Raw genomic sequence first — 26,541 nt, forward strand, 5'->3', positions numbered from 1 at the left:
TTAATATATACACCCCAATTTGTACAGAATATTTATGGTAGTCTGCAAACCAAATGGCTTGGAAAGAACGCACACAATGACAACAGCCAGGCTTTTATTCTCCACATTTCACACTGTGTTTTTGGCTTTATAAGTCCTCTAATATTAGAAGCAAGGCTGACAGTGATAAGTAACTTCATAAGCAAAGGCTGGACTCTTGTTTTCATAACTACAAGTTAAGTACCTGGAGAATGATGGGTTTGTGTAAACCTTATGGAGACCAGTAAACTGGACAGAGGAAATGTCATCCTTGTAGACCTAGTGGACATTAGTGGATGTTCAGATATAAAATGTCTGGGATAGGTAGGGGGCGCTGTGGAGGCAGAGGTGAGAAGGTTGAGTCTTTCAGGCAAGCGCTGTATGTGCACACGGGATACAGAGAGAGATAAGGACTGGAACAGGGTGAAGAGTCGGCATTGACAGGAACAGGACAGGCACAGGAGTGGGACGGTGTGAAAGGAGAAAGCAGAGCTGGATGCACGTAGGACTGGAACAGGACAGTGCAGGTGAAGAGCCAGACAGGAACAAGACCAGAACAGGACAGAGCAGGCGAAGAGACAGCAGCAAAGTTGGAGCCGGAACAGAATCAGGACTGGTGCAGGAGCAAGTTTAGGCAAGGACAAGGCAAGGCAAGGTCAGGACAAGGCTAGGCAAGGTCAGGACAAGGCTAGGCAAGGTCAGGACAAGGCTAGGCAAGGTCAGGACAAGAGTGATATAGAACTAGAGCCAGGGACAAGGCAACAGTGCTCAGGTTAGGCCACAGCTCAGGGAAAGGCAAGGTCAGGACACCAGAGCTGTCAGGACACCAGAGCTAGAGAACCAGAGCCAGGGACAATGCCACAGTGGTCATATTAGGCCAATGCTCAGGCACTGGTTGTAAGGAGGACTGTCCTTATATAGGGCAGGGTTAGTCATGATTGGCTAACCCAATCCACCAATAAGGATGATGGGGTGATATGGCTATTCCCAAAACCCAGCCATATAAATAAGAACTTGCTGGCTGCTCTCCTGGCCCAGTGGTTAGGACGAGCAGCCAGTAACCAGGAGGTCTCAGGATCAAACCCCAGCAGAGCCTGACAAAGTACAACTCAAGTGGTTTCCATTAAAATCGGTGTGGCAGGCGGCATGGGGAGAGCAATTCATATTTCCCAAAGGGAAAATACAAAAGAGCCACTGATTAACCATAAGACTTTAAAATGTGAAGGGCATTTGTCAGTGGATAAACTGTGTTTAAAAATGATTTTTCCAAACTAATTCAATATGCAATGAATGCTTTTCCATCCACAAAATGATAGAGATTCAGAAGGTCAAAACCAGGGTCCAATGACACTCAATTACATGAATGGCAATCAGTTATTCAATTAATATTAAAAAAAGGCTTTTCAGCATTGATTGCACAAGTGCTTACCAGGCGTGAAACTCAACGTCTTGAGGGTTAAAGGCCTTGCAGAATATAGCCTTTACTGTGTAGCTGTAAAAGGACACACTACACAAGCTATGACCTGCAGAGACCATTTCATGAAGTGGACTGGTTTTCATGAATCACATTAAGCTCTTAAAAAAAACATTTTAGCCAATATTAAATATGCAAAAATACTTTTTAAAAAAATGTATTAAGAATTTCACAACAACAAGTTTTAGTTGACAACAAGGCATTTTAGGTCACCCAATTATCACAAAGTTCATCGAGTGACTTCAGGCTCTTAATTAACCCGGGCAAGGTTGATGAATAAGGATTTCTGTGATTAAGAGGGAAGAAACGAGAATGCACTTGATATCTACAATACTATTTTTTTTTTCTATGTTATAGCCTGGCAAATCAGTCTATAGCAGAACGCCATTTATTTAATCTTTTAGTTCCACATTACTTGCATGTTACTTAAGTAACACTTTCTTGTGTAATTAAAATAATGGAAGAAACATGCAAAACCATATACAGGTATAGGATCCCTTATCCGGAAACCCGATATCCAGAAAGCTCCAAATTACGGAATGGCTGTCTCCCATAGACTTCATTTTATCCAAATCAAAATTTTAAAAAATGATTTCCCTTTTCTCTGTGATAATAAAACAGTACCTTGTAATTGATGCCAACTAAGATATAATTAATCCTTATTGGAAGCAAAACCAGCCTATTGGGTTTATTTAATGTTTAAATGAATTTCCAATAGACATAAGGCATGAAGACCCAAATTACGGAAAGATCCGTTATCTGGAAAACCCCAGGTCCCGAGCATTCTGGATAACAGGTCCCATACCTGTATTTTTCTATACTTTGATAGTCTATACACCAACTCCAAGTATTGGGTTCCTCACTAGAACGTATGTACACCTGCACATATCAACACCTGAGATCTCTATTCTATAGAGTTAGAGAATAAATGTATATATTCATTTGTCTTTTGGGTGTACTTTATATTATTTGGCTAAAATAAGGAAGATCATTGGCCTCTTTCTGCCTAAATCCGAACTTTGTTCATTTTAAAATCTGTTTTGAAAAGTAAATTGATTTCTTCAATAAAACAAAGTCTATTTATAATTCACAGACACTTTGCAGCAACTTATATTATGTTTTCATTAAAAAACCCTTTATTTATATGCAAAAGTATTAGTAAAAGTATTACATTGTAGCTTTTTTGTGTGTGTTCAGGGTAAGGACGCTCCAAATCCAGGATTAGGTCCGGAATTCGGCCTTTTTCAGCAGAATTCAGATTCGGGCGAATCCTTCTGCCCAGCTGAACCGAATCTGAATCCTAATTTGCATATACAAATTAGCAACGGGGAGGGAAATCGCGTGACTTTTTGTCAGAAAACAAGGAAGTAAAAAAAGTTTTCCACTTCCCACCCCTAATTTGCATATGCAAATTAGGATTCGAATTGGCCAAATCTCTGGCAAAGGATTCGGCCGAATCAAAAATAGTGGATTCTGTGCATCCCTAGTTAAGGGGTATAGTTTCTTCTAAGAATTTGGATGGAGGTGGGGGGACTTCTAGAAATACCTTTCTATAAGCCAGGGAAAGCCTTACAACAGCAATATAGAATATAGGGGATAATGTCAGTTTAATTCAAAAAAGCAACTTTTTTTTCCAATTGTTTTTCCGCCTTAAAAAGTTGCATGGCATGTAAGGTTCTGCTATCTATTCTAGAACTCTGTGTATGTTGAACTTTTCCTTTAGAGGAAAAATTGAGTACATTCTAAAAGGTAAGGTGCCAGTCACCTTGAACTTTGCAAAGAAAACAAAATATATTCATTCACAACTTCTAACGGTTGATGAGACAATTTTCAGGGTTGTCAGCTAGGGCCTTTTAACAGTGTGGCATTGTTGAGAAAGAGTACATTTGCAGAATTGCCACCTGTCCAAAATGAATTTCTATACTCACGGTTCATGTCTCAATATAACAAAGAGCAGAGAATGAGAGAGACTGCCAAGAGCTATAGTTTAGCTGGAATATTTCTTAACAAGCTGCCATAGCATCTTATTTTTAGAAGTGGCGCATAATAATAGAGCCGTTTCCTTTGTACAACCATCACCCTGTTGTGGACCTCAGGCAAAATATGTGTTAAAAGGTAATGCGTTCTTAACTAAAATTCAGTTCTGGCAAATCCAGCTTCCCTGCTGAAGATTCATCACGAAATGCAGCGATCTCTCTGGAGCCCATGGGGTTAATAACAATATAACCTGTTGTGAAACGCCATTCTAACTATTAAATCACAATGTGTGAATGTAAATGAATTGAACTAAGGCCAGTGCCATAAATAAAAAGCATGGTCATGAATTCAGTAGCTGAACTTTAAGAGCAGCTGTAAAATGTGAACAATGGCTGTAGTCCAGGGGTTTAAATAGAATCGTAAAGAAAACGTTGGAATCCTGTTTGTGTTTAAATATTGCATGCACATTTAAACTGCTACATTTTTTAAATCAAGTGTTACATTTTTTGTGCTTATTCGCGGTATGAGAGCAATGGTACTCTGGAGTGAGGAAAACTTGTTGAGAAAAGTCTAGTAACTGCTACTAATCGCCACTGCCTACACTTCACTTGGAAAAGCAAAGGACACGTGGTGGAGATTATGGTAAGGAAAAGATAAAGTACACAGAAGTAGCCCAACAACTGTAGCCCCATGGGCCCAGGAGCAATATTTGCTCCCGCCTGAACCCACCAGCACCTTTGTCGAAAATAAGAGCAATAAAATGGAAGCCTCAATTCCATCCCAAATGGATGACCAAATTCACCCTCCATTGTCCTCTGTGAAAAATGCCTGAGAGTAGTAAATTCAACACTTTATCGACAAGTAATTGTCTGAGAGTTAAATGAAAGGTGATATCAGTTGTTTTGACCCAGTGGGGCAAATTCAGTAACCTTCGGAAATTTGCCACACTTCACCAGGCGAAAATTCACCAGGACAACGTTAATTCACTAAAATGCGAAGTTGCATCCAGGGTACCGAACGATGGCGAAGTTTCGCTAGCATTAATTCTGCAAGCAAAGCGAAGTTGCGCTAGCGTTGGCTAATTTGCATACGCCAAGAAGTGAAATTTCAATGGACAATTTATGTTGCAGCAAATACATTACACTACACAAGCCCAGGGAACCTTAAAGGACAAGGAAAGGCAAAACAATAAAATCCCATTTTTACATTCTTTAATGAAAAATAAATCTTTCTCCAATATACTTTAATTAAAAAATGTGTACAGTTTTGATAAGAAACCTGACTGTATGCAGTGAAATTCTCCCTTCATTTACTGCTGTGGATAGGAATTGTCAGACGGTCCCTAACTGCTGAGCAGGGAAACAATCATACTTATGAACAGCAGGGGGAGCTCCCGCCTTACTTACCAGCCAAGCAGAATTCAAGCAGCTTTGTTTATGACGATCCCTAAGCAGCCCAGACCACACTGAGCATGTGCAGCGTCAGGGTCAGGCCAAGATGTATAACAAAGTTACAAGATGACAGCCCCAGTGGCCAACTTTGAAAGCATAAATCATTTGTTTGATTAGGCTTGTGGTACAGTAAGTTCATGCTTATGTTTAGTATACAAAATACAGCATTTCTAGCCTTATTCTATTTTAGACTTTCCTTGTCCTTTAATAGAATAAAATAGAGTTGTTATAATGCCCTACACATGAGCCCAGTGTATAGTTTATGTGCCATATGTTAGGAAATGTAGGGGAGAAGCCGGGTACCCTAAAAAAATGTACGATCTTCCCCCTGGAAAAAGGAAAAGTCGCCAGCGTTTTTTGGGAAATTTTCAATTTTTTTTTTGAGAAACTCCTATCTACTCGATTGCACTTCGCCTGGTCGGATGTGGCGAAGGCAAGTCTGCGCAAGAGGTAACGTTCATTGAAATCCGCATCTTAGTGAATTTGCGTAGTTACGTCCATTCGCCAAAGCAAAAATTAATTTGGTGTTAAAAGAGTGCGAAGTAGCGATAGTCTATCTCCTTCTGTAGCGAATTTACACCAGAGCCCGTTAGTAAATAGGCGAAGTCCCGAAATGACGTCACTTCTCCCTTTAGTAAATTTGCCCCAGTGTGTCTAGGAAGCTAAAAACACACTGCAGGCAAGAAACCCTAGTCTATCTTCCACTACCTTTTAATGTGCTTTACTTGCAACAGTTTTTCTTATCACTTTCATAGATTTCTCCAAGTCAGTGTGGGAGCATGGTCCAACCAAGGGGTCAAAAATACCCTCCAAAATTTCTCACACCATAAAATAACACAGAACGTGTATTCCCCAATACTCAGGGCCCATTTACTTATTTGAGTGAAGAAATAGAGGAAAAAAAGTTTGAATTTCGAATGTTCGAATATGGCTACTTCGACCTTCGACTACAACCTTCGAATCGAACGATTCGAACTAAAGATCGTTCGACTATTCAACCATTCGATAGTCGAAGTACTGTCTCTTTAAAGACTTGTGCAAGTTGACCATTAAACAAGAGCAAAGCATTGGAAAGGATGAGAAGCATGCAAAAGATGATAAAAGAAAGAACCCAGTGCTGCAGATAAAACACAATGAAATAATAGGAAGCACAGAATGTCTCCTGGGCCATCACAGAGAATAATTGCTCCAAAATTGAAACGTCAGATTTAAAATAAACATACATTATCATACATTTGCAGAAAAACTAGCGCTGCTATATAAAAACTGATAAAACACCTGTTTAATCATCAAATTAAATCATGTGTCTAGTATTTTAGAAATAGAAGGGCCCTGGTGCTTAAATCATGCGGACTTCGTCAATGTTTAGATTCTGCTTCAGCAGCTTTCTCTAATCTGTGTTCTTGTAGCCATAGCTTCAAAACAAAAAATGTTTAAATTAAAAAACAAAATACAGCAAATATATTTTTTATTTAAAAACTGAATGTTGAATTCCTTTAAAGCGGCCAGATGATGAGGTACACTATGCAAATGTTATATATATCCTAAGGGCTCAACAGAACAGCGCAGGCTGACAATGTAAGTCCCTTTATCTGGACAATGTATGCTGTGCTAAAGGTCACCATTCAGCAACAAAACACCGATAACTAAATACCGGCTACTAAGAAATCCAGTTGCTATGGAATTGTGCATTTATTATTGGCATTTGTATGGCTGAACAGTTACTAATAATGACTACCTAGGTCCAAATTACAGGATTCTGCAGCTGAGTTTGTTTGTTTATTGTATAGAGAAATGTTTTTTTTTTTATAAAAAACCAGTAAACCCCCGATTCTCTAAAGAATCGTTAATGAAAGAATGGTAACAACAGTGAGGCAGCAAAATGCGATGGGTGCTGATTCACTCGGCATCCCCAGGCAGCAACTGGCGACGCTAATTTGTGGGGATGTAGAGTGAATCTGTGCCTATTGCTTGTTATTACCTATCTGCTATTAGAATTCTTAAATTTTGAGTTTATTGGTAGTAAAGTGTTACTGAAAAATTTCTTTATAAACAACATTTTTTGTGAAAATGTTCTCCTGTCCTTGAATGAGTTCTCCCTGGTGAGCTGTACTTAAAATCTTGACTTTAACATCAGATGAACGCTGCACTCTTGAAAATGCAACATAAAGTTGACCATGACCAAACACAGGCTCAGATAGGTAAATGCCGACTTTATCCAATGTTTGTCCTTGTGATTTGTTGATTGTCATGGCAAATGCAGCCTTAATGGGGAATTGTCGTCGTTTAAGTTTAAAAGGTAATTCCTGGTCAGAACTGGTAAGGTCAATTCTGGGAATCAAAACAGTATCACCGCTATGGGATCCTGTAAGCACTTCTGCCTTGATAACATTTTGTCTCATGCTCTTCACAACCAACCGTGTACCGTTACATAAACCTTGCTTAGTGTTAGGGTAGGGGCACACGGCGCGATTTCGCCGCGATTCTGCGCTGGGCGAGTTGTCGCTGCGTTTTTTAAGCCGAAATAGCTTTGCTAACTTTGGCGCTGGCGTCAATGCAAATCGCGGCGAAATCGCTGCGCTAATTCACACGCGGCGATTCTTTTTCTACTGTCGCCCGGAAACGCTCAGCGAGGCAACTTCGGACGACAATAGAAAACGAATCGCCGCGTGTGAATTAGCGCAGCGATTTCGCCGCGATTTGCATTGACGCCAGCGCCAAAGTTAGCAAAGCTATTTCGGCTTAAAAAACGCAGCGACAACTCGCTTAGCGCAGAATCGCGGCGAAATCGCGCCGTGTGCCCCTACCCTTAAGGTTTCTTAACAGCATGACTATTGTTCCTACTTTGAGTATAAGATTGTGTTGTGGTAATCCAGCATTGTTGATAGTGTTTAAATATTCTAATGGGAAGTTAAGTTTCTCACTTTCGTCTTCAGAATCAATACAGTCAGTACTCAGAAAGACACAGCTTTGTCCAGGAAGTAATGCAATCACTTGGTTGTTTATCATGTCAACATCAATATTTTTTGGAGATAATATAGCCCGTTTTGCTAAAAATGGCCACCCACGCAGGTACGCAACCGGTTCCCCTCCTAGAGTGACGCTAGCGCCGCCATTAGACAAACTTGCAAAGGAGTAGCAAGATGGCCGACGCTTATACAGACTTTAGTGGGCGGATGACAAACTCGCAGAGGAGTAGCAAGATGGCCGACGCTTATACAGACTTTCGTGCAGGTACGCAACCGGTTCCCCTCCTAGAGTGACGCTAGCGCCGCCATTAGACAAACTTGCAAAGGAGTAGCAAGATGGCCGATGCTTATACAGACTTTCGTGCAGGTACGCAACCGGTTCCCCTCCTAGAGTGACGCTAGCGCCGCCATTAGACAAACTTGCAAAGGAGTAGCAAGATGGCCGACGCTTATACAGACTTTAGTGGGCGGATGACAAACTCGCAGAGGAGTAGCAAGATGGCCGACGCTTATACAGACTTTAGTGGGCGGATTTGGCAGTGGGCGGATGACAAAGTCGCAGAGGAGTAGCAAGATGGCCGACGCTTATACAGACTTTCGTGCAGGTACGCAACCGGTTCCCCTCCTAGAGTGACGCTAGCGCCGCCATTAGACAAACTTGCAAAGGAGTAGCAAGATGGCCGATGCTTATACAGACTTTAGTGGGCGGATGACAAACTCGCAGAGGAGTAGCAAGATGGCCGACGCTTATACAGACTTTAGTGGGCGGATTTGGCAGTGGGCGGATGACAAAGTCGCAGAGGAGTAGCAAGATGGCCGACGCTTATACAGACTTTCGTGCAGGTACGCAACCGGTTCCCCTAGTGTGACGGTGAGCGCATCTGCCTCCCTAGATCCTAACCTTCCAGTGGTCGCCGCCTGAGTGAGCAGGAAAGAAGAGGCGGCGGGAGGCAGAAGGAGACGGTGAGCGCATCTGCCTCCCTAGATCCTAACCTTCCAGCGCATCTGCCTCCCCGATCCTAACCTGTTCTGATCCTAACCTTCCAGCACATCTGCTAATCGAAGGCCGCATCTATGTCTTTCGGCTGAAGTTGCGCGCGCATCTCATAGATCCTAACCGAAGTTGCGTGCGCATCTGCCTCCCCTCCACTCGGGACATAGATAGGCCTTCGGTTAGTATATAGGATATCGAAGGCTGGAGAGTTAGTTGGCTATAAAGCAGTAGCAGCCAGAATATTCACCTTCTATTATTGACATCACAAAATTACCTTTTTCAATATGTTTAAAGGAGACATATAGGATAAATGAAAAAAAAAAAAACAAATTTTGTAGGCAATTATAAGTAGAATATGGTGTTGCTTTTACATGGTGCTAAAAATTAATATTATCAATAAAAAGAGCCCCTTTATTGGAGCTCCCTATAGATGTTGTCTGGTCCCTGTTTCAAATGAGGGGTGGGCGTGTCCCAACGGTCCCTGCCAGAAGCACAGTAGGCAGGGGACAGCCAATCACAGCCCTGCAGTCACACAAGCACAGACAGGCTTCAGTTCCCTATCAGGTCCTGCTAGCTGCTGATTGGTTCCTGTCCTCCAGTGACCGACCAGCCGCCGACTCCCCTGCACAGCTGGGATTCAGGGAGCAGGAAGTGGAAAGGAAGGGAGGGATCATTACGGTTTTGCAGAAATATTCAATAAATCAGCCTAAAACACTTTTTTTGAGCACAATTCTTCTATATCTAAATGAGTATAATGCACTGGTACTTTCTTATTTTTCACAAAATATCTCCTTTAAAATTTTATATGAAAATCTGTTTCTTTTTCTTTCTTTTGCTAATCATGCTCAGAACCCTAAAGGGATACAAGTGAGTTTTGGATGATAGGGGTTATTTATGACTAAAAAGACATTCCTGTTTTAAATAATTGCTGCAGTCGCCCCATGAATACAGTGCTCCCTGTGCTGTGTTCATGAGGGAGTTCATATGAGGGAGGTCATGAGAGGGGGGCACACAGGTGTCCTTCCTTATTCTCTTTACCGCTCATGCAATTCAGGCATACAAATCAAGGAGCTGTGACAGATGCAGGACACAAAGGGTAATTAAAGGATAACTATCGCAAAAATGAAAATTTCAATATAAGCTTCATCATACTAAAATAAGAAACTTTCTAAATACAAACAATGAAACATTCTTCATTGTTTCAGAAAGAATCAGGTTTATATTTACTATTCTTCTCTCAGCATCGGTTTCTCTTCATTCTGTCTTCATGCAGCAGTTGAGTGTCAGATGAATGATCCAATATATCTTATAGGGGGGCACCTTTCCAAGTAGATGTATTAGAGCTCACTCAAATAACTGATTCCAGTACAAACAAAATCTAAACTAAATAACTGCCTTTTTCAGAAATCCTGCATGTAGAGAGACAGGATTTCCGGTGATTTTTATTATTTGAGTGAGCTCTAATACATCTTCTAGGCAAAAGGAGCCCCTCTATAAGATATATTGGATCATTCATCTGACACCCAACTCCTGCATGAAGACAGAATGAGGAGAAACAGATGCCGAGAGAGGAATAGTGAAGATAAACTTGATTATTTCAGAAACGGTACAGAATATTTAATGAATTGTATTTAGAACGTTTCTGATTTCAGTACGCTGAAGCTTATATTACATTTTCATATACTTCCCCTTTAATGACTGCCCTATGTCAGGTAATATGAACAGAAATGACTAGTACAAGATGCAGACTGCAGTCAGACCTGGGGCAGAAATGCTTCCTGAATGAGCACTAAGGGTGAGCTCTTGTGCCCCTTAGCGCGCTTCTGCCTCAGGTCTTCTCTCTTTATTAAGAGAGAGAAGACTTGGCATGTGGTGGGGTGTGGTAGGGTATGCCCAAGAATCACCGTAACACAAAAGCACAGGGTTGTGTTTCTATACCAATAAAGCCATCATGGTCAGAATTCTGTTATAAAAATTGCATACCTCCCAATTGCAGGGCAAATAGGAACACAGAAGCTACTTCATGATTGGTCCGTGTAAGGCTGATAGATTACCAGTGCACAAATAAGGAGGAGTTCATTACGCAAGGGGATGATCTGAGCTCTAGTAATGTATTTATTCACCTTTGAGTGCCAATTGTGTGCTTTCTCCCCATTTTTTCTAAATGAGGACTCATAGCATGTACAACAGTCAATATACTCTATCAAACATTACATAGCGTTTTTGAAGAAGAACGAAAGGTAACAACTAACCACTTCCCACTGTAACAGTTCACACACTGTTCTAGCCAATCACTACATTTTTAGCACACGATCTAAGTAAATAATTTGTCTTGTTGATCAAAATTACAACCTTTGTCTGCGAATGCCGCCGCCATCTTTGTTAGGTAAACGCTACGTCCCATGCCTACATTTTACATGCCTCCCCTTGCCCTGAGCTAACTATAAGCGCACCATCGTAGCAAGGAGGATCGATTCGTTATTTACGCATGCGCACTGAGACTCAAGGCAGCCCGAAGCAGTGGGGAGGAAAAGGAGACTTATTTTGGAGACGTCGTCCAATTGAGAGACTCCCTATCTTGAAGCAGCAAGCAAAAAAACACACAAATAACTAAGCCCAGTAAGTTAAATACAAGGATGCCTTTCTATTCAGCAATACTTTTAGTTCACCTTTCGTCTCCTTTACGCAAAAAAATACAACTTTCAATAAATATTATCTATGCTAAATCTCAGAGTCTGCTATACATAATAAACAGCAATTCCTCTCCTTTATATTTATTACAGTCTCATTTCATGTAGTTGTTTGCTTACCGATTGCTATTCCCCAAATGCATGGCCTTGCATTTATCACTGCTGAACCACTCTGACATTTACTAAGCAAACTCTTAAATGCCCAGAAGAAATGCCCAGTCCTGAGCTGAATGTCTTGCATGATTATGTTTTGTAGCCAACGCCATCTTCTATCCCAATATCAATGTCTTAAAAAGCCACAACCCGCAAACCTGCGTCTATACCCGCACCCGGAACTTCGACTCACAGGGTACCGCGGGTTTTTGCGGGTAACCCGCGGGTACCTGACCCGCTGCAGGACTCTTACTTTAAGCTGTGAGTCCAACTTCTCCCAAGGGACCTGTTATCTTATATGTTACAATTACTTATTTGCTCATCTTGAAATTGTTACAAAAGTATATTATCTGCAGCTGTGGCTGTTCTGGGCTCTCTGCCAAAAGCCAATTAAGTTAGAAACTTTATATCTTTTTCTGGCTGTTCAGTGCAGAGAAAAACAGGATTTCCAGTAGAAACAAGGGACTGTGGGTTGAACTGTCAAAAGAGGGACTGTCCCTCTGAAAACGGGACAGTTGGGAGGTATGCAATGGTACACGGGGCAGGCAGGAGGCCAATGTCTGTTTAGGGGCGATTTTGGAATGCTAACTCCATGAAATCTAGCACACCTGAAAACACAATATAACACAGTGGAAGCTATGAAAGTAAGCAGGCCTATGAAAAGCCTTAAAGCAGATACCAGTCTTTAATTTAGGAGTTCAGCTGCCCTACACAAGAATGGAGCAATAAAGCATTAACACCCACTAGGGTATGTTCACCTTAAAATTAACTTTTAGTATGATAGCTTGATATTCTGAGACAATTTCACTTTTTATTCTTTTTTAGCTTTTTGTTCAGCTTCTCTCCAGTTGGAAATTCCAGCAGGTATCTGTTGCTAGGATACAAATTTCCCAAGCAACCAGGCAGTGGTTTGAATGAGGAGCACGGGATCACCTTTAATAGTGAGTAGACAACTATATTTGTGAAAGTTATGACATAATATCATACTAACCTCTGAAACTATAGAAGTGAAGTTATTGGCATCATGTAAATGCTTGATATAGTCCTCTTTGCTGGTTGAGAGATCTTCATTGTCGATAAGATATTCCGGCACTGCACCCACTAAAACGATCAGCATGGACTGACAAGCCACGTAAATCTTACAAAAAGAAACAGGATACAGAGATATGTTAATGGAAATATAAGTAACAGATCAATGGATATCTTCATTTAAACACAAACATAATAACTCCTAAACCCACACATGTCCTTACTTTGCATCTATTCAGTTCCTTTCTATTCAGTTCCTAGCTTCTCTTTTGACTGAAAAGGAAATGCATTAGTTAGGCACTTGAGAAAATGTCACTAAGAGCCACTCTGAAGCATCATTTATGGAAAATAAAAATGGTTCGCCTCAATCATTTTCAAGGCAAAAAAATAAATCTTTAGTGATACAGCAAATTAAAAGCAGTCCTTTTGGGAACGTTTTAACCAAAATTATACAGACTAAAAACTTTGCAAATATGTAACTATGACAAAATTATAAATATATAGCCCATCTATCTACTGCAACTCACAGTATGATAGGTTTCAGTGCAATGACATCAGCGGTGTCCACCAGGCACCAATAAAAATGAAAGATATTATTATGGCTTGCAAAAACCAGAATGTGAATGAATATCTGGCTGTAACAGCAATCATAAACTGGCCATAGCTCAGCCAGAGAATTTTAAAATTCATTAAAGGGGTTGTTCACCTTTAAGTTAACTTTTAGTGTGTTATAGAATGGATAATTCTAAACATCTTTTCAATTGGTCTTCATTATTTATTTCTTATAGTTTTTAAATTATTTGCCTTTTTCTTTTGACTCTTTCCAGCTTTCGGTTTCAGATAGATCACCAGAAATAAAGACTTTTTTCCAATTACTTTCTATTTTATGTGTCACCGTTTTTCTAATATTGAAGTGTAAAGTATAATTTTTCACCATCTATAGCAGCTCTGGGAGGGGGGTCGCCGACCCTGTAAACTGTTATAAATTGATACATTTAGGGGCACATTTACTTAGCTCGAGTGAAGGATTAGAAGGAAAAATACTTTGAATTTCGAAGTATTTTTTTGGCTACTTCGAATCGTTAGATCCAAAGTCGTAGTCGAAGGTCGAACTAAAAATCGTTCTACTATTCGACCATTTGATAGTCTAAGTACTATCTCTTTAAAAAAAAAACTTCGACCACCTACTTTGCCACCTAAAACCTACCGAGCACCAATGTTAGCCTATGGGGAAGGTCCCCATAGGCTTTCTAGGCAATTTGGAAAAGAAGGAAAATCGTTCGATCGATGGATTAAAATCCTTCAAATTCGATATTCGAAGTCGAAGGATTTAACTTCGAGGGTCGAATATCGAGGGTTAATTAACACTCGATATTCGACCAATAGTATATGTGCCCCTTAGTTGATACATTTCTTATCTTTCTCCCTGCTGAGCAGAATCTCTGGTTTCATTACAGGCAGCTGTTAGAATTGATACAATACTTGCTAATACTCCAGAGATGTTGCTGAGAAATGTATCAACTAAATGTTGCAAAATTGTAACAGTTTAGAGTCTGCACCTGAATTACTGAGCTGCCAGACTCAAACACCACAGACAGGAACATTCAACTTTAAACTTAGATTTTGGAAAAACAATAAAAAATAAATAATGGAAAGCAATTGGAAAAAGTCTATTTCTGGGGAACAATCTGAAAACAACTGAACTGAAAAAAAGTGTTTGGAAGGTGAACAACCCCTTTAATTGACTTACTGCCTTGCTGTATTCATTTGATATGAAACGTGTTGGGCTTTTTAAGTGGAAATAAAGTTTATTCAAGTGGAGAGGAGTCCCGATATATGAGCCTGTGTTTAAAATCTAAGTTTCTGCACCCACAAAACAACCATTGGACAAAGTTTTGCAGAGTTCGGAGGACGCTTACAGAGCGGAACTGTTCAGAGTAGCGGTCCACGAGGAAGAAACCAAACCGGTAAAAGAAATCCCGTGATTTCCAAATCTGTATGGTAAGCGCTGCCTGTGCAGTAAAACCAGCGGATGGGGACATCCTCACAGACCAAGCGATCTCGAAATTTCAACCCTGTAAGTACGATTTGTATGCCACATGAGGGGTATCTACAGTACTTCACTATAGTAGTTTCCCTTGGCAGGTCTAATCGTGATCAAGATCCTGAACAAGTACTGATACTTGCTCTGTAACCACCTTTACCGAATGTGAGTAGATCTAGTTTGACACACGGCTAAATCACCAAAGAGTTAATACACTATTGGCACACTCCTTTCTCCATAGGCACCCACAAAGTCTTAGAAGTGCACCGCTACTACTGACTTTAAAATAAGGGACAACTGGGTCCTGGAATTCAAGCGGGTGCTGCCATTAAGAAACTCCTTGCACTAAGCGGGTTGCTCACTTATATTATACTAAATTACACAATTAGAAGCACATTTATCAAGGGTCAAATTTAGAATTCATGTGAGTTTTTTTTTAAACTCCTTCAAATTCGAATGAATTCGAAAATTCGACTTGGCGAAATTTATTGATAAAATGGTATTATTAAAACTCGGACTAATTTATAAGACCCGAAAACTCAAATTGAATTTGATCAAACTAGATTTGATGTCAGGAAGACTTCAAACATCTCCAAATTGATCCCTGGACCTCTCCCATTAACAGTAATGCGTCGGGTTATAGGTGGCAAATAGTCAAATTTCAATTCTGAAAGGGCCAGAGTATGATAAATCTCAAAAAACAGATTACATTTTTTTTTATGTAAATACTAGGGATGTACCGAATTCACTATTTGGGAATCCTTGGTGAAAGATTTGTCCGAATACCGAATCCTAATTTGCATATGCAATTTAGGGGCAGGAAAGGAAAAAGTGGAAAAAAATCTTCTTTTATTATGAAAAGTCACGTGATTTCCCTAGCCTGCTCTATTTTACATATGCAAATTAGGATTCGGTTCGGCCAGGCACAAGGATTCGGCCGAATCCTCCTGAAAAAGGCTGAATCCTGGCCAAATCACAAACCGAATCCTGGATTTGGTGCATCCTTAGTAAATACTGTGCTTTTTATTTATAATGTGTAGTTAAAACATGGTCATTAGAAGTATTATAGCAAACAACACTGCCCCCACCGCCAAAACATTGAGCATATTATTAACTTTCATATTAACATTTTCATTATGTGATAACATTATTGAAGTTATTTCATTGAGGAACTTGCTTCATATGTTGGCCTGAGCTTGCACAGTAGCTGGACTGTTAAGGTTTGGAGCACCCACTTTTCAGAATACCTTTTTATTCAAAAGGTATTCTGAAAAGTGGGTGCTTCAAACCTTAACAGTAGAGAGGTAGAGATATATCATTTAACGAAGTTTTATTTCAACTCAGCCACACCAACTGATACATTATCACAAAGGTTACTATTAATGAACATTGTCCTCAAACAAATACTTTGTACAAGAACCGACTGAAAGCCATATTACAAAGACTTGTTGACCCAATAAAGTAAGTTAGTTAGAGTACCATAGGGGATCTTGGCCCAATTATTTTATAGGACAAGGAAAGGACGACGCAACAATACATTTATTTTTTCCTAGGCCAGTACAGTTCTTCCTAAAAGTAGCACTGGCCTTGGAAAATAATTAGCAATTAGATTTGCTGGGGGGGGGGCTAGACGTTGTACTGCAAATACTAACTCTATGGTTCCTGCCGATTTTAAAAAATTCCATACAGGATAATGCAAAATTGTTGCAAAGCAATCTGAATAAACTGGAGGATTGGGCACCTTATTGGCAAATGCGTATGAAGATAAAATAAGATAAAAGAAAGTCTATGCTAAAAAAGGGCGATGTGTTGAATGTTTTGTTTTGAGAAGGATTTGGTATCATGGTGGATAGACTCCGACACTTTAATCAGTCAGTGCTATCTCTAGATAATAAAGTACACTTCAAACTGAGTAACCATAGAAGTTCTGAGCACCGTTCTATAGGAAGAAATTAAAGAGCCTCTAATCCCTTCATTTCTTAAAGAAATGAAGGGATTAGAGGTCACCTCTTCAGATTACAGGAAAGGGATTTTCAGTCAATGGTTCTTCACCATCAGCGATATTGTAAATACTCTACCTTCATGAGGGCTTGGTCATCTTTCCGACCAGCAATATATTCAGCAATACAGTTTACACATTTCTTATAACCTTTATCTTCTGACATTTTTAGTGTCAGAATCATGGTCTATTGCAGTCACTGTATAGTGTTCACAATGGGTTTGAGAACTTTAAAGCTTTGTTTGCAAAGCCAGTTCATTAATAATCTTCAGCTACATTAGAGGAAGGGGTCTAATGGAACCATGATTACTAATTATTACCATCAACTAACACAGCTAAGGTCGCTTAATTAAGAAAAATTTGCCTGCAGAGATGCACTCTGTGATCCAAGGCTGTAAATTTAAATCAGCATATCCCAACAGGCAAAGCGCATATACAGCTAGATTATTCACTTTCTGGCAGCACAGAGAAAATGAGACTATTGAATGTCATGTTATGACTTACGCTGCTGCAGTATTCGTCTATAATACACAAAAGCCATGAATATCTCGTAAAATGATATCCTTATAAATGGCAACTAGTGATGTCATCAGTTAGTGAGTGAGTAGTGATGTCATTTTGGACTTGTGTATTATAAGTACCCCTTGTTGGAAAATATGAGGATATTAGAAGTCACCTTCTGCCTCTTGTTTTTATATGGTCATGAAACTCCTCGGTAACTTATAATAGCCTTATATTTTACAATAGGAGGTACTTTATTCACTATATATAAGGGATGCATCTAATCCACTATTTTGGATTCGGCCCAACCCCCGAATCCTTTGCGAAAGATTCAGCCGAATACCGAACCGAATCCTAATTTGCATATGAAAATTAGGGGTGGGAAGGGTGAAACATTTTTTACTTCCTTGTTTTCTGAAAAGTCACGCGATTTCCCTCCCCGCCCCTAATTTGCATATGCAAATTAGGATTCGGATTCGGCTGGGCAGAAGATATCCTGAATTCGGTGCATCCCTACTATATATACACACACACATCAGCCCCTGGCTAGATACACAGATCAGACTCAAATCTGTGATCTTGGTATCAATCAGCTCCTGATAGTTAAAGTGATACTGACACGTTCCTATACAAATAGGAACGTGTCGGTTTCAGTGAAAAGAAGCTTCACAAGAAATATAAGCAGCTAAAAGCTCCCCAAAGCAGCCCCCAGCCTGGCGAACCTTAGTAACGGCGACCCTCCGACACCACTAAATCATCTTCCTGAGTTGTTTCAGTCACCCTGGGCTGGTGCGATCCCTCCATAGGCTACTTACAAATGAAAACAGGACTCCAGCAATTCCAGCGAAGTGAAACGAGACAGATTCGTTCATCACGATTAATAATATTTTTTTATAAATGCTCTTTTCCCTGCCGGAGGGTCTGCATTATATTCAGTGGGGAAGGAAGGGACTGCCAAACAGAGAAGCCAACTGAAAACTCTCTCAAGGTCTAAAAATTACTTTGTATTTTATAAGATTTTTCTTCTTAAATATTGTGCCTATTTTATTTTTCTACAAAGGAGAGGCCTTCTTGTTAGATACATTTTACATCATGAGTTGTCATAGCAACTGCTTCGGTGTATTGTGTTCACTGGATTCCTGGGTGTTACTCCTGGGTGTTATTCTGACTTGCTTGGTATCTTGAGAATTGTTACACACTCTTTAGAAATAAAATAGATTGTAAAACCTTAACTCAATTATGTGGATAGTGGTAACCTGTGCCTGTTAGGGGATGCTGGGAGTTATACTGAACTTATATGGCATTATGTAAGCACAGAACAGTCTTTCACTATTTAATAGTAATGGATACAAATAAACCTGCATTGCCACAGTGTTTTCCTATACTAGGGTATTTTCTATAGGCAACACCGGAAGCAAGCACAAGAAGACTGCATGTTTCTGTTCTACGACTATCTCTAAAGAAATCCTCAGCCAAGACAGGTCCCGTTCCACCTGCATATGGAAATGAAAATTTGTAAAGGGAATATTCAATGCCTGCAGCTCCACGCATATGCAAATATGGTAATTCGGCCTTTTCACAACAGTTTTTCCATTTTTATTTAGCCTGACCCTTATAACATGTTTTTAATTCCAAAATGGCTTCAACGAAGTAGGTAGGACATTTGGGCCCATTCTTTTGGGCTTTTGAACAGTCTGGCAGAATACAGTTAATACATGTTACTTAAATGAGCAGAGAGTCTATAGATTACCTATTTGCTATGCCCGATTATCTTTGGTTATCTTCTATATGTAATACAGCCTGCTCTGCTACTTTCCGTATCCTATTCCACCCAGCCATTTTCGGGTTAACTTGTCCTTTAATACAGCTCTTTAACAGTGACGTTTTGGTTCTATAATATTATTTTTCTTTATATTGTCATATTGTATTTTACTATACATTAGGCAACAGGCAACATTTTAGCCTGTGAAGAAACACATCAGGCAAACTGCATTAAGTTACTTTAAAATTAAAGTTGTGAATCTGGCCTGAAGGACTCTATGGCAGAAGAATACAGTTAGCAGACAAACAAGGTTATGTTATAAAAGGTGAAACATTTGTGCCAGTTCTTGTAACCCATAGTAACCAGATCAGATGTATGCTGTCAAAAAGGTTACCAGTAAATGCACCTGTCAGTGGGTTTGCTGTTGGTTAGTAGACCAGGTTCCAAAAAAATGACTTTTATTGGGGGTATGACTTTATCCCCAGAGTTACCGTCTGGCCACACGGGCAGATTCGGGGAGACTAGTCGCCAGATGACAAGTCTCCTCCTCTTCGCAGCGACTAATCTCCCCGATCTGCCTTCCGCCGGCTAAAATGAAAATCACCTGGGGGCAGGCAGACGGAGCTCTTCGTTTTCCGAAGGCGCCCGTAATTGCCTCATGAGGAAAATGAAAAGCTCAGTGTGCCTGCCCCCAGGCGATTTACATTTTAGCTGGCGGAAGGCAGATCTGGGAGATTAGTCGCCACGAAGAAGAGGAGATTTGTCGCCTGGTGACTAATCTCCTCGAATCTACCTGTGTGGCCAGACCCTAAGTAGACAACAGGCTACTGCTTAGACAAGCTATTCCCTCCTCAAGCAAGAAGAGCATTTTCAATCTATGTATCCAATACAGTTTCCTTATACTTGCTATTTCAAGTATAAGGCAAACAGGAGGAGTCTTTGAAGGCTGTTCTTTTTTGTAACAGGGGAACTTCATCCCCAAAGTCATTTTTATTTTGAATACAGCTCTTCTTCTTTGCAACCTGGGAAATCAAAACAGCGGCCAAACTTACAAATGTAATTATGACATCTTTCAAAACAGGCTGAATGCCCAGGAAATGCATCAATACAAAATAGATCTTGGGACTCGGTTTAAAGTAAAATAAGGAAAATAATATATATATATATATTTATACACACACACATATTTGTCATGCAAGATAAAGGCTTTAGTAGAAATGAATTACCTTGATTCAAAACCTCACAAAATCAATATGAATTCTAAACCCTCCAAGCGGAGCTGTGTTCAGGAAAAGTATAAATGGGGTGATGCCCCACATGGAGGGAGGCCCACAATGCAGCAGTGGTGTGTAGGCGGTAGTAAGTATATAGCTGTGCAAGATGCTGAAATGCGCCACTTGTTTTTGTTTCTGACTCATAAGTACAATGTATATGGACACTATTTCTATATGCAAACACTTTAACGGTGTGTTATTCCCCAGGACATAATGACAGATGGTGTTTAGGTGATCTGGTTGTAAGATTTCTTTTGTAGATATATTTCGCAACCCTGCTCATTAGACACAGTGCTGGTAACCGTGTACAATTATATTCACTAGGCACACACTTCACTGTGGTATGTGGGAGTGTGAAGCCAGGTCATGTGCATGATTGTTTGTAGAGTACAGGGGATTTAAAAACAAATGTTATTGCCCACTTACTTTTTTTTATTATTATGCTTCTATGTTTGGTTTTAGGGATTTATCAGTAATAGGGATGCACCGAATCCAGGATTAGTTTGGCCAGGATTCTGCCTTTTTTCAGTAGGATTCGGATTCGAATTTTTTGCCATTCATTTTTATACGATTATTTTTATCTCTTACAGGTTATTTACTAGGAAACAGCTTCAGCATGTGCATCAAGACACAGAATAAACTATAGTGGCCCCTACTACGCTGGTTCAATAGTTTATTTTATGTTTTCAATCTATGATGTCTTGATGATGTTTTCAGCTGTTTAAGTGAACAAGCAGCAAAGACCTGCAGAATATATAATCAGAGCTTTTCAGGCTTATCTCAATCCTTAGCATCGAACTCCTATCAAAAAACAGGGATCACTGGGGGGGAGGGTGAATTGATCAGGCCATTACAATGGCACATCCAGTGGAGCTCACAATGGAATTTCTAAATAACATGAATTAGTAAAAGTGGTAATATTGCTGAAAACAAGCAAGGAATTCCTTCAGTAGCCTTGTCCTGCTGTATAACCCCAGGATTATATGCTTCCCGTGCATAAAATAGCACCTGTTAATATGTATTACTATTTGAAAATAGTTACAATACTTTTTTATTTTGTTGTAATAAATGTTATTCTTAGGAATGTTAGCATTTAAATGTTTCTGTTTTAATACTGGGGATACCAACTGAATTCTAAGAGCTACTTTCCCATCTTGTACAGTAAACAATAGAACGGCTGCAGACCAACACATAAAATTAAGGGTTAATTATTAATACGTAAAATAGCTGCTGTGCAGACGCTTATCAATGAATCAATCAGTGAAAACTTAATTATTAACAAGTATTCCTGCTGCTACATACACTCTGATACAACTAGGATCTGCTATTCTGTGGGAAAATATGCTATAATAAAATCGGGGCACCTGTTAATATATAAATATATATAAATAGTTTCCTCCACCAAAGGCGAGAGCTAATAGCGCTTGCTCTCTGGTTGGGGGGGGTAACAGTAGTTTTTTTTTTTTTTAATTACACAGGGGGGGGAGCTTCTGGTGGAATGGCCATTTTGGGGCACACGCATAATGAGTGAGTGCCACAACAAGCATTATAAGGCACTACCCAACATGGGAGCTTACTCTGGGAATTCCCTTGCCTACCTGACCAATGTTTGGGTAAAAATCATGCATTTTTGGGTCACATCTGTGTGTTGACGCTCATTTGGCAACCTTTCAGGGCAGACACACACACTCAAATTCGGGGAGATTAGTCGCCCAGTGACAAATCTCTTCTTCGGGGCGACTAATCTCCCCGAACTGCCTCCCGCCGGCTAGAATGTAAATCATTTTCCAAGGTTGGCCGAAATCGCCTATTCTTCTGGGCGACTAATCTCCCCGAATCTGAGCGTGTGTCTCTGCCCTTAGGCTTAAAGGGGAAGGAAACCTAGTCGGCGCAAACCAATCTTCTTCTTCCTACTTTGAACGGCGCATGCGCGGTAGGATCATTTCGCCGGTACGATCTACTGCGCATGCGCGTGACTTTTGGCGCATGCACAGTAGATCCGTACAGGCGAAATGATCCTACTGCGCATGCGTCAAAACGCCGTTCAAAGCAGGAAGAAGATCGCGTGGAAGAAGATGTCGTCTGTGAACTCCCTGGACTGGACCTGCGCAGAAGGGTAAGGCAAGGGTGGGCAACAAACGGGAGGGGGGGTGGGGTTTGCGCCGACTAGGTTTCCTTTCCCTTTAACCTTCTGTAGGCTTACTGGGCAATACATTTTTTGCATATTTATTACAGAAAATCCCTTACTTTCCAAATAGTTGCAATGCAAAATATTATGTCTCTGCACAAACAAATTTTCCTTTGCATGAATTTAATATAGCTTTTGTGAACCTGGAAATTGTTTGCTGTCCACATTCAACCGTGTAAGAAAAATTGTATAGTTTGCACCAGTGCACAGAGTATATAATAAAACGTCTTACTGAAAGGTTACTTAAAAATGTGTGACGCATAATTAAAATTTGCAATGCAACCACAGTCTAAAAAAGAATATTACTTTGTGAAATGCAAACCTTAAATCTTATTTGTGCATTTTGTTTTCCTCTTTGCAACTTTTATTACATTTCCCCCCATACACACACTGTTCATTTTTTGCACCTTAGGGTTATACTGATGATTCTGTATGGCTGAAAAGGTCTTCTACCTGGCAAATTTACCGGTTTACACTTAAAAGGCTGTGCCACATATACAGTTTTTCAACTTTTTTGAAAAAAAAATCCCATAGGCATCAAGACTTTCTCAATTTCCCCATACTCTACTGGCCTAAATCAGTTCTTAACATTCCCCATAATGCTGAGCTTCATTACACTGTTGCATAAGAGCCTCAGCACTGCTCAAAACATGCTCATTTTTATGAGCAGAAAAAGCCAAAAGACTATAATCCACAAGAGCCTCTCTGTGTGCATGTCATTAAGTATATGTAATGATGTAGCAAAATCATCTCATCAAGTGGCTGGCCCCATCATGAATGGATTGTTCACCTTTAAATTAACATTTAGTATGATGTAGAGAATTATATTTTGAGACAATTTGCAATTGGTTTTTATTTTTTTATTTATGGTTTTTGCCTTTTTTAGCTTTTTATTCAGCAGCTCTCCAGTTTGCAATTTCAGCAAATAACCCTAGCAACCATGGATTGATGTGAATTAGAAACTGGAATATGAATAGGAGGGGCCTGAATAGAAAGAGGAGTAATAAAAAGTAGCAATAATAATACATGTGTAGCTTTACAGAGCAGTCGTTTTTAGATGGGGTCAGTGGCCCCAATTTAAAAGCTGGAAAAGCGTCGGAAGAAGATATTAAATATTAAGGCCAACTGAAAAGTTGCTTAGAATTAGAACATACTAAAAGTTAACCCCAAAGAATAATAAGAAGCAGCTTTTATTTATCTATACCTTCCCCTAAATAAAGAGCCAATACTGCGCCTTCCTCTGTGCCACAAGGACTACATCACATTGTTTGTTCTTTCAGCTAACGTTAGACAAATATTTGACCAACTTTATGGCTGCTGCTGTTTTACAATCAGAGCTATAAAACAATTATTTACTCGTGCTCTTAAATGGATTGGTTCATTTAGTAGTAACACCAGAACCACCCAATACAAATGTTGTAGGACAAATGTTCTCTCCAATCTCTTCTTCTTTCGTGTGGACTTTTTTTTTAAAAAACGGTGTGCTCGGAACAGAATTACTACTAAATGTTGTGGTTTCACAAAAATTCTTTGCGCACTCCACAATTTATGGTGTGCGCTGGCTTCAAAATGAGTGCTAATTGTGTAGGGCTAGTTAAAGGGGATTTAAACTAGGCATGCACCGAATCCACTATTTTGGATTCGGCCGAAACCCCGAATCCCGAACTGGATCCGAATACTAATTTGCATATGTGATTTCCCTCTCCGCCCCTTATTTACATATGCAAATTAGGATTTTGATTCAGCCTAATCCGAATCCTGCTGAAAAAGGCCGAATCCTGGCGAATCCCGAACTGAATCCTGGATTTGGTGCATCCCTAATTTAAAGGGGACCAGTCACCCAAAAAAATTATTCAAAATCCTATTTTATCACATTAGTCAAGCAAAATGAACTTTAATTACACTATATAAATTATTTAATTCTTGCTTCCTTCAGTCTGGGATTTCAAAATTATAGCAAGCAGGCAGCAGCCATATTGTGGACACTGTTATTAAGACAAGCCTTGTATCATCTCAGAATCTTGTTTGTGCACCAGAATGGGGGACCCGATTTCCATCCCCATGCCCTGGTTACACAATGAAATGGTGAAGAGAATGGGGGAATGTGAGAGAGCAGTGACATCTAGGAAGTGCTGAATGGAAAGTGAAAGTAATTGTCAAAATCTCAGCTGTCAATCAACTATTGTCTGCCCCTCCTCTCTGCCTTAAAGTGGCCATACATGGATAGATCCGCTCGTTTGGCGACAGAGGTGGGCAATATCGGGCAGATCCGATCGTGGGCCTAGCATTCGCATTAGGCATTGAGGCGGAACAGGAAATCACTTTCCATTCAGCACTTCCTAGATGTCACTTCTCTCCCCACATTCCCCCGTTCTCTTCACTGTTTAATTGTGTAGCCAGGGCATGGGGATGGACATCAGGTCCCCCATTCTGGTGCACAAACAAGATTCTGAGATGATACAAGGCTTGTCTTAATAACAGTGTCCACAAAATGGCTCCTTCCTGCTTGTTATAATAAGGAGTTCCCAGACTGAAGGAAACAAGATTCAAATCATTTATAGAGTATAATAAAAGTTCATTGTGCTTGACTAATGTAATAAAACAGGATTTTGAATAATATTTTGAGTGACAGGTCCCCTTTAACAGCACCATTATTTTATACTATGAAGTTGCTTAAAATAATTTCTTTCCTCGGGGCAAAATGTTATTTTTGGATTCCCCTTTAATGAAGATGCCTTTAACTTAGCAAACAACTTATAAAGTACCTAGCTTTGCTCCCTTAACTCTGCTAAAGTATATGGTACAATAAGCAAATGGCGTTCCCCTCAGAGACTACTACAGTCATTTAATAAATCAGCCCAGCGCCTGTGTTGGGCGCATCTGCACTGACTGACACTCTCTAGCGCCGCCTGCGGAGACATTCGATCCTACAGCTCACACAACTTAGCATATGGTCAATAGCTCTGAGTTGAGACAGGAATCTTAAACCCTTCATTTACCGACCTGGAGCAGCGTCAGGAATCCAGTCAGCCGCTTCTGGCACCAGCCGAATTCCCCTACATAAAGAAAAGCCTCATCCAGGTCCATTTGCCGCCCACCTTGGTCCTAAACAGGCACTGACGCAACACGTGTCATGGCAGGGCCATAAGCTTTACGCCACATAATCCGCTATGACCACCCTTAGCAAAAATACAAGTTACTACAGGAATGCGTTCCAAGCCTCGCTTTCACAACTGTTCTAGTTTTGCCTATGATAGTGCCCTGTGTTGCCCCCGCCTTCTCTCTCTGCGGCCGATTTTATTGGAGCCGAAAAAAGAGGCGGTGTTTATTAGCAACAAATTGGAGTTAGCTTTCCTTGTACTGCGTAATATACTGGTGCCAGTACTTCTGTGTGAATGTGAAGAGCTTTTATGAGTTCACTATTTTTTTGGCTGAATGTTAAATTAGATTGTAGGGTTTTAATGTCTATAGAAATTGCTATGAAGGCAAACTAGGTATATTTCAGTCAGTGTATTATGGTATAGTCACACCTCACAACATTTTAGAAATAAAAAGGGGGACAACATTTTTGACCACGCCCATTTTAGTGACCACACCCCCTAATTACCATGTTCATTTTACAAAATTTGGCAGAGTTATGAAAGTTTGAACATTTTTTCAATTATAGTTTTGCCAATGAAGGTGAATTGCCCTTTAAGTTGTGCGTCTAACTTTTCCCAAGGGACCTGTTATCTTATATTGTTGCAATTACTTATTTGCTTATCTCAAAATTGTTACAAAGTATCTTAGTTGCACTTGGTGGCTGTTCTGGGCTCTCTGCAAAAAGCCAATTAAGTTAGAAACTTTGTTTCTTTTTCTGACTGATCAGTGCAGAGAAAAAAGGGACTTTCTAGTACAACTGAGGGATTGCAGGTTGAGCTGTCAAAAGAGGGACTGTCCCTCTAAAAACAGGACAGTTGGGAGGTATGAGTGATGTTGTGCAGCTACAGAGCACCCACATAAAATGCAACTTACCCTC

General features: G+C 40.1%; 1 protein-coding gene across 1 annotated transcript in view; it reads right to left on the minus strand.

The window, feature by feature from the left end:
- slc22a15.2.S (solute carrier family 22, member 15, gene 2 S homeolog) overlaps positions 1–25,683 on the minus strand; it is a gene marked incomplete at its 5' end in the record, with an annotated part of 153,576 nt that extends 127,893 nt beyond the window's left edge. Inside the window, 2 exon segments of the mRNA NM_001086152.1 lie at positions 12,718–12,864; positions 25,527–25,683. Coding sequence (NP_001079621.1) covers positions 12,718–12,864; positions 25,527–25,610 — 231 coding nt within the window.
- Between the last annotated feature and the right edge of the window lie 858 nt (positions 25,684–26,541).

This window comes from Xenopus laevis, chromosome 7S, assembly GCF_017654675.1.
Source record: "Xenopus laevis strain J_2021 chromosome 7S, Xenopus_laevis_v10.1, whole genome shotgun sequence".
Lineage (NCBI taxonomy): Eukaryota > Metazoa > Chordata > Amphibia > Anura > Pipidae > Xenopus > Xenopus laevis.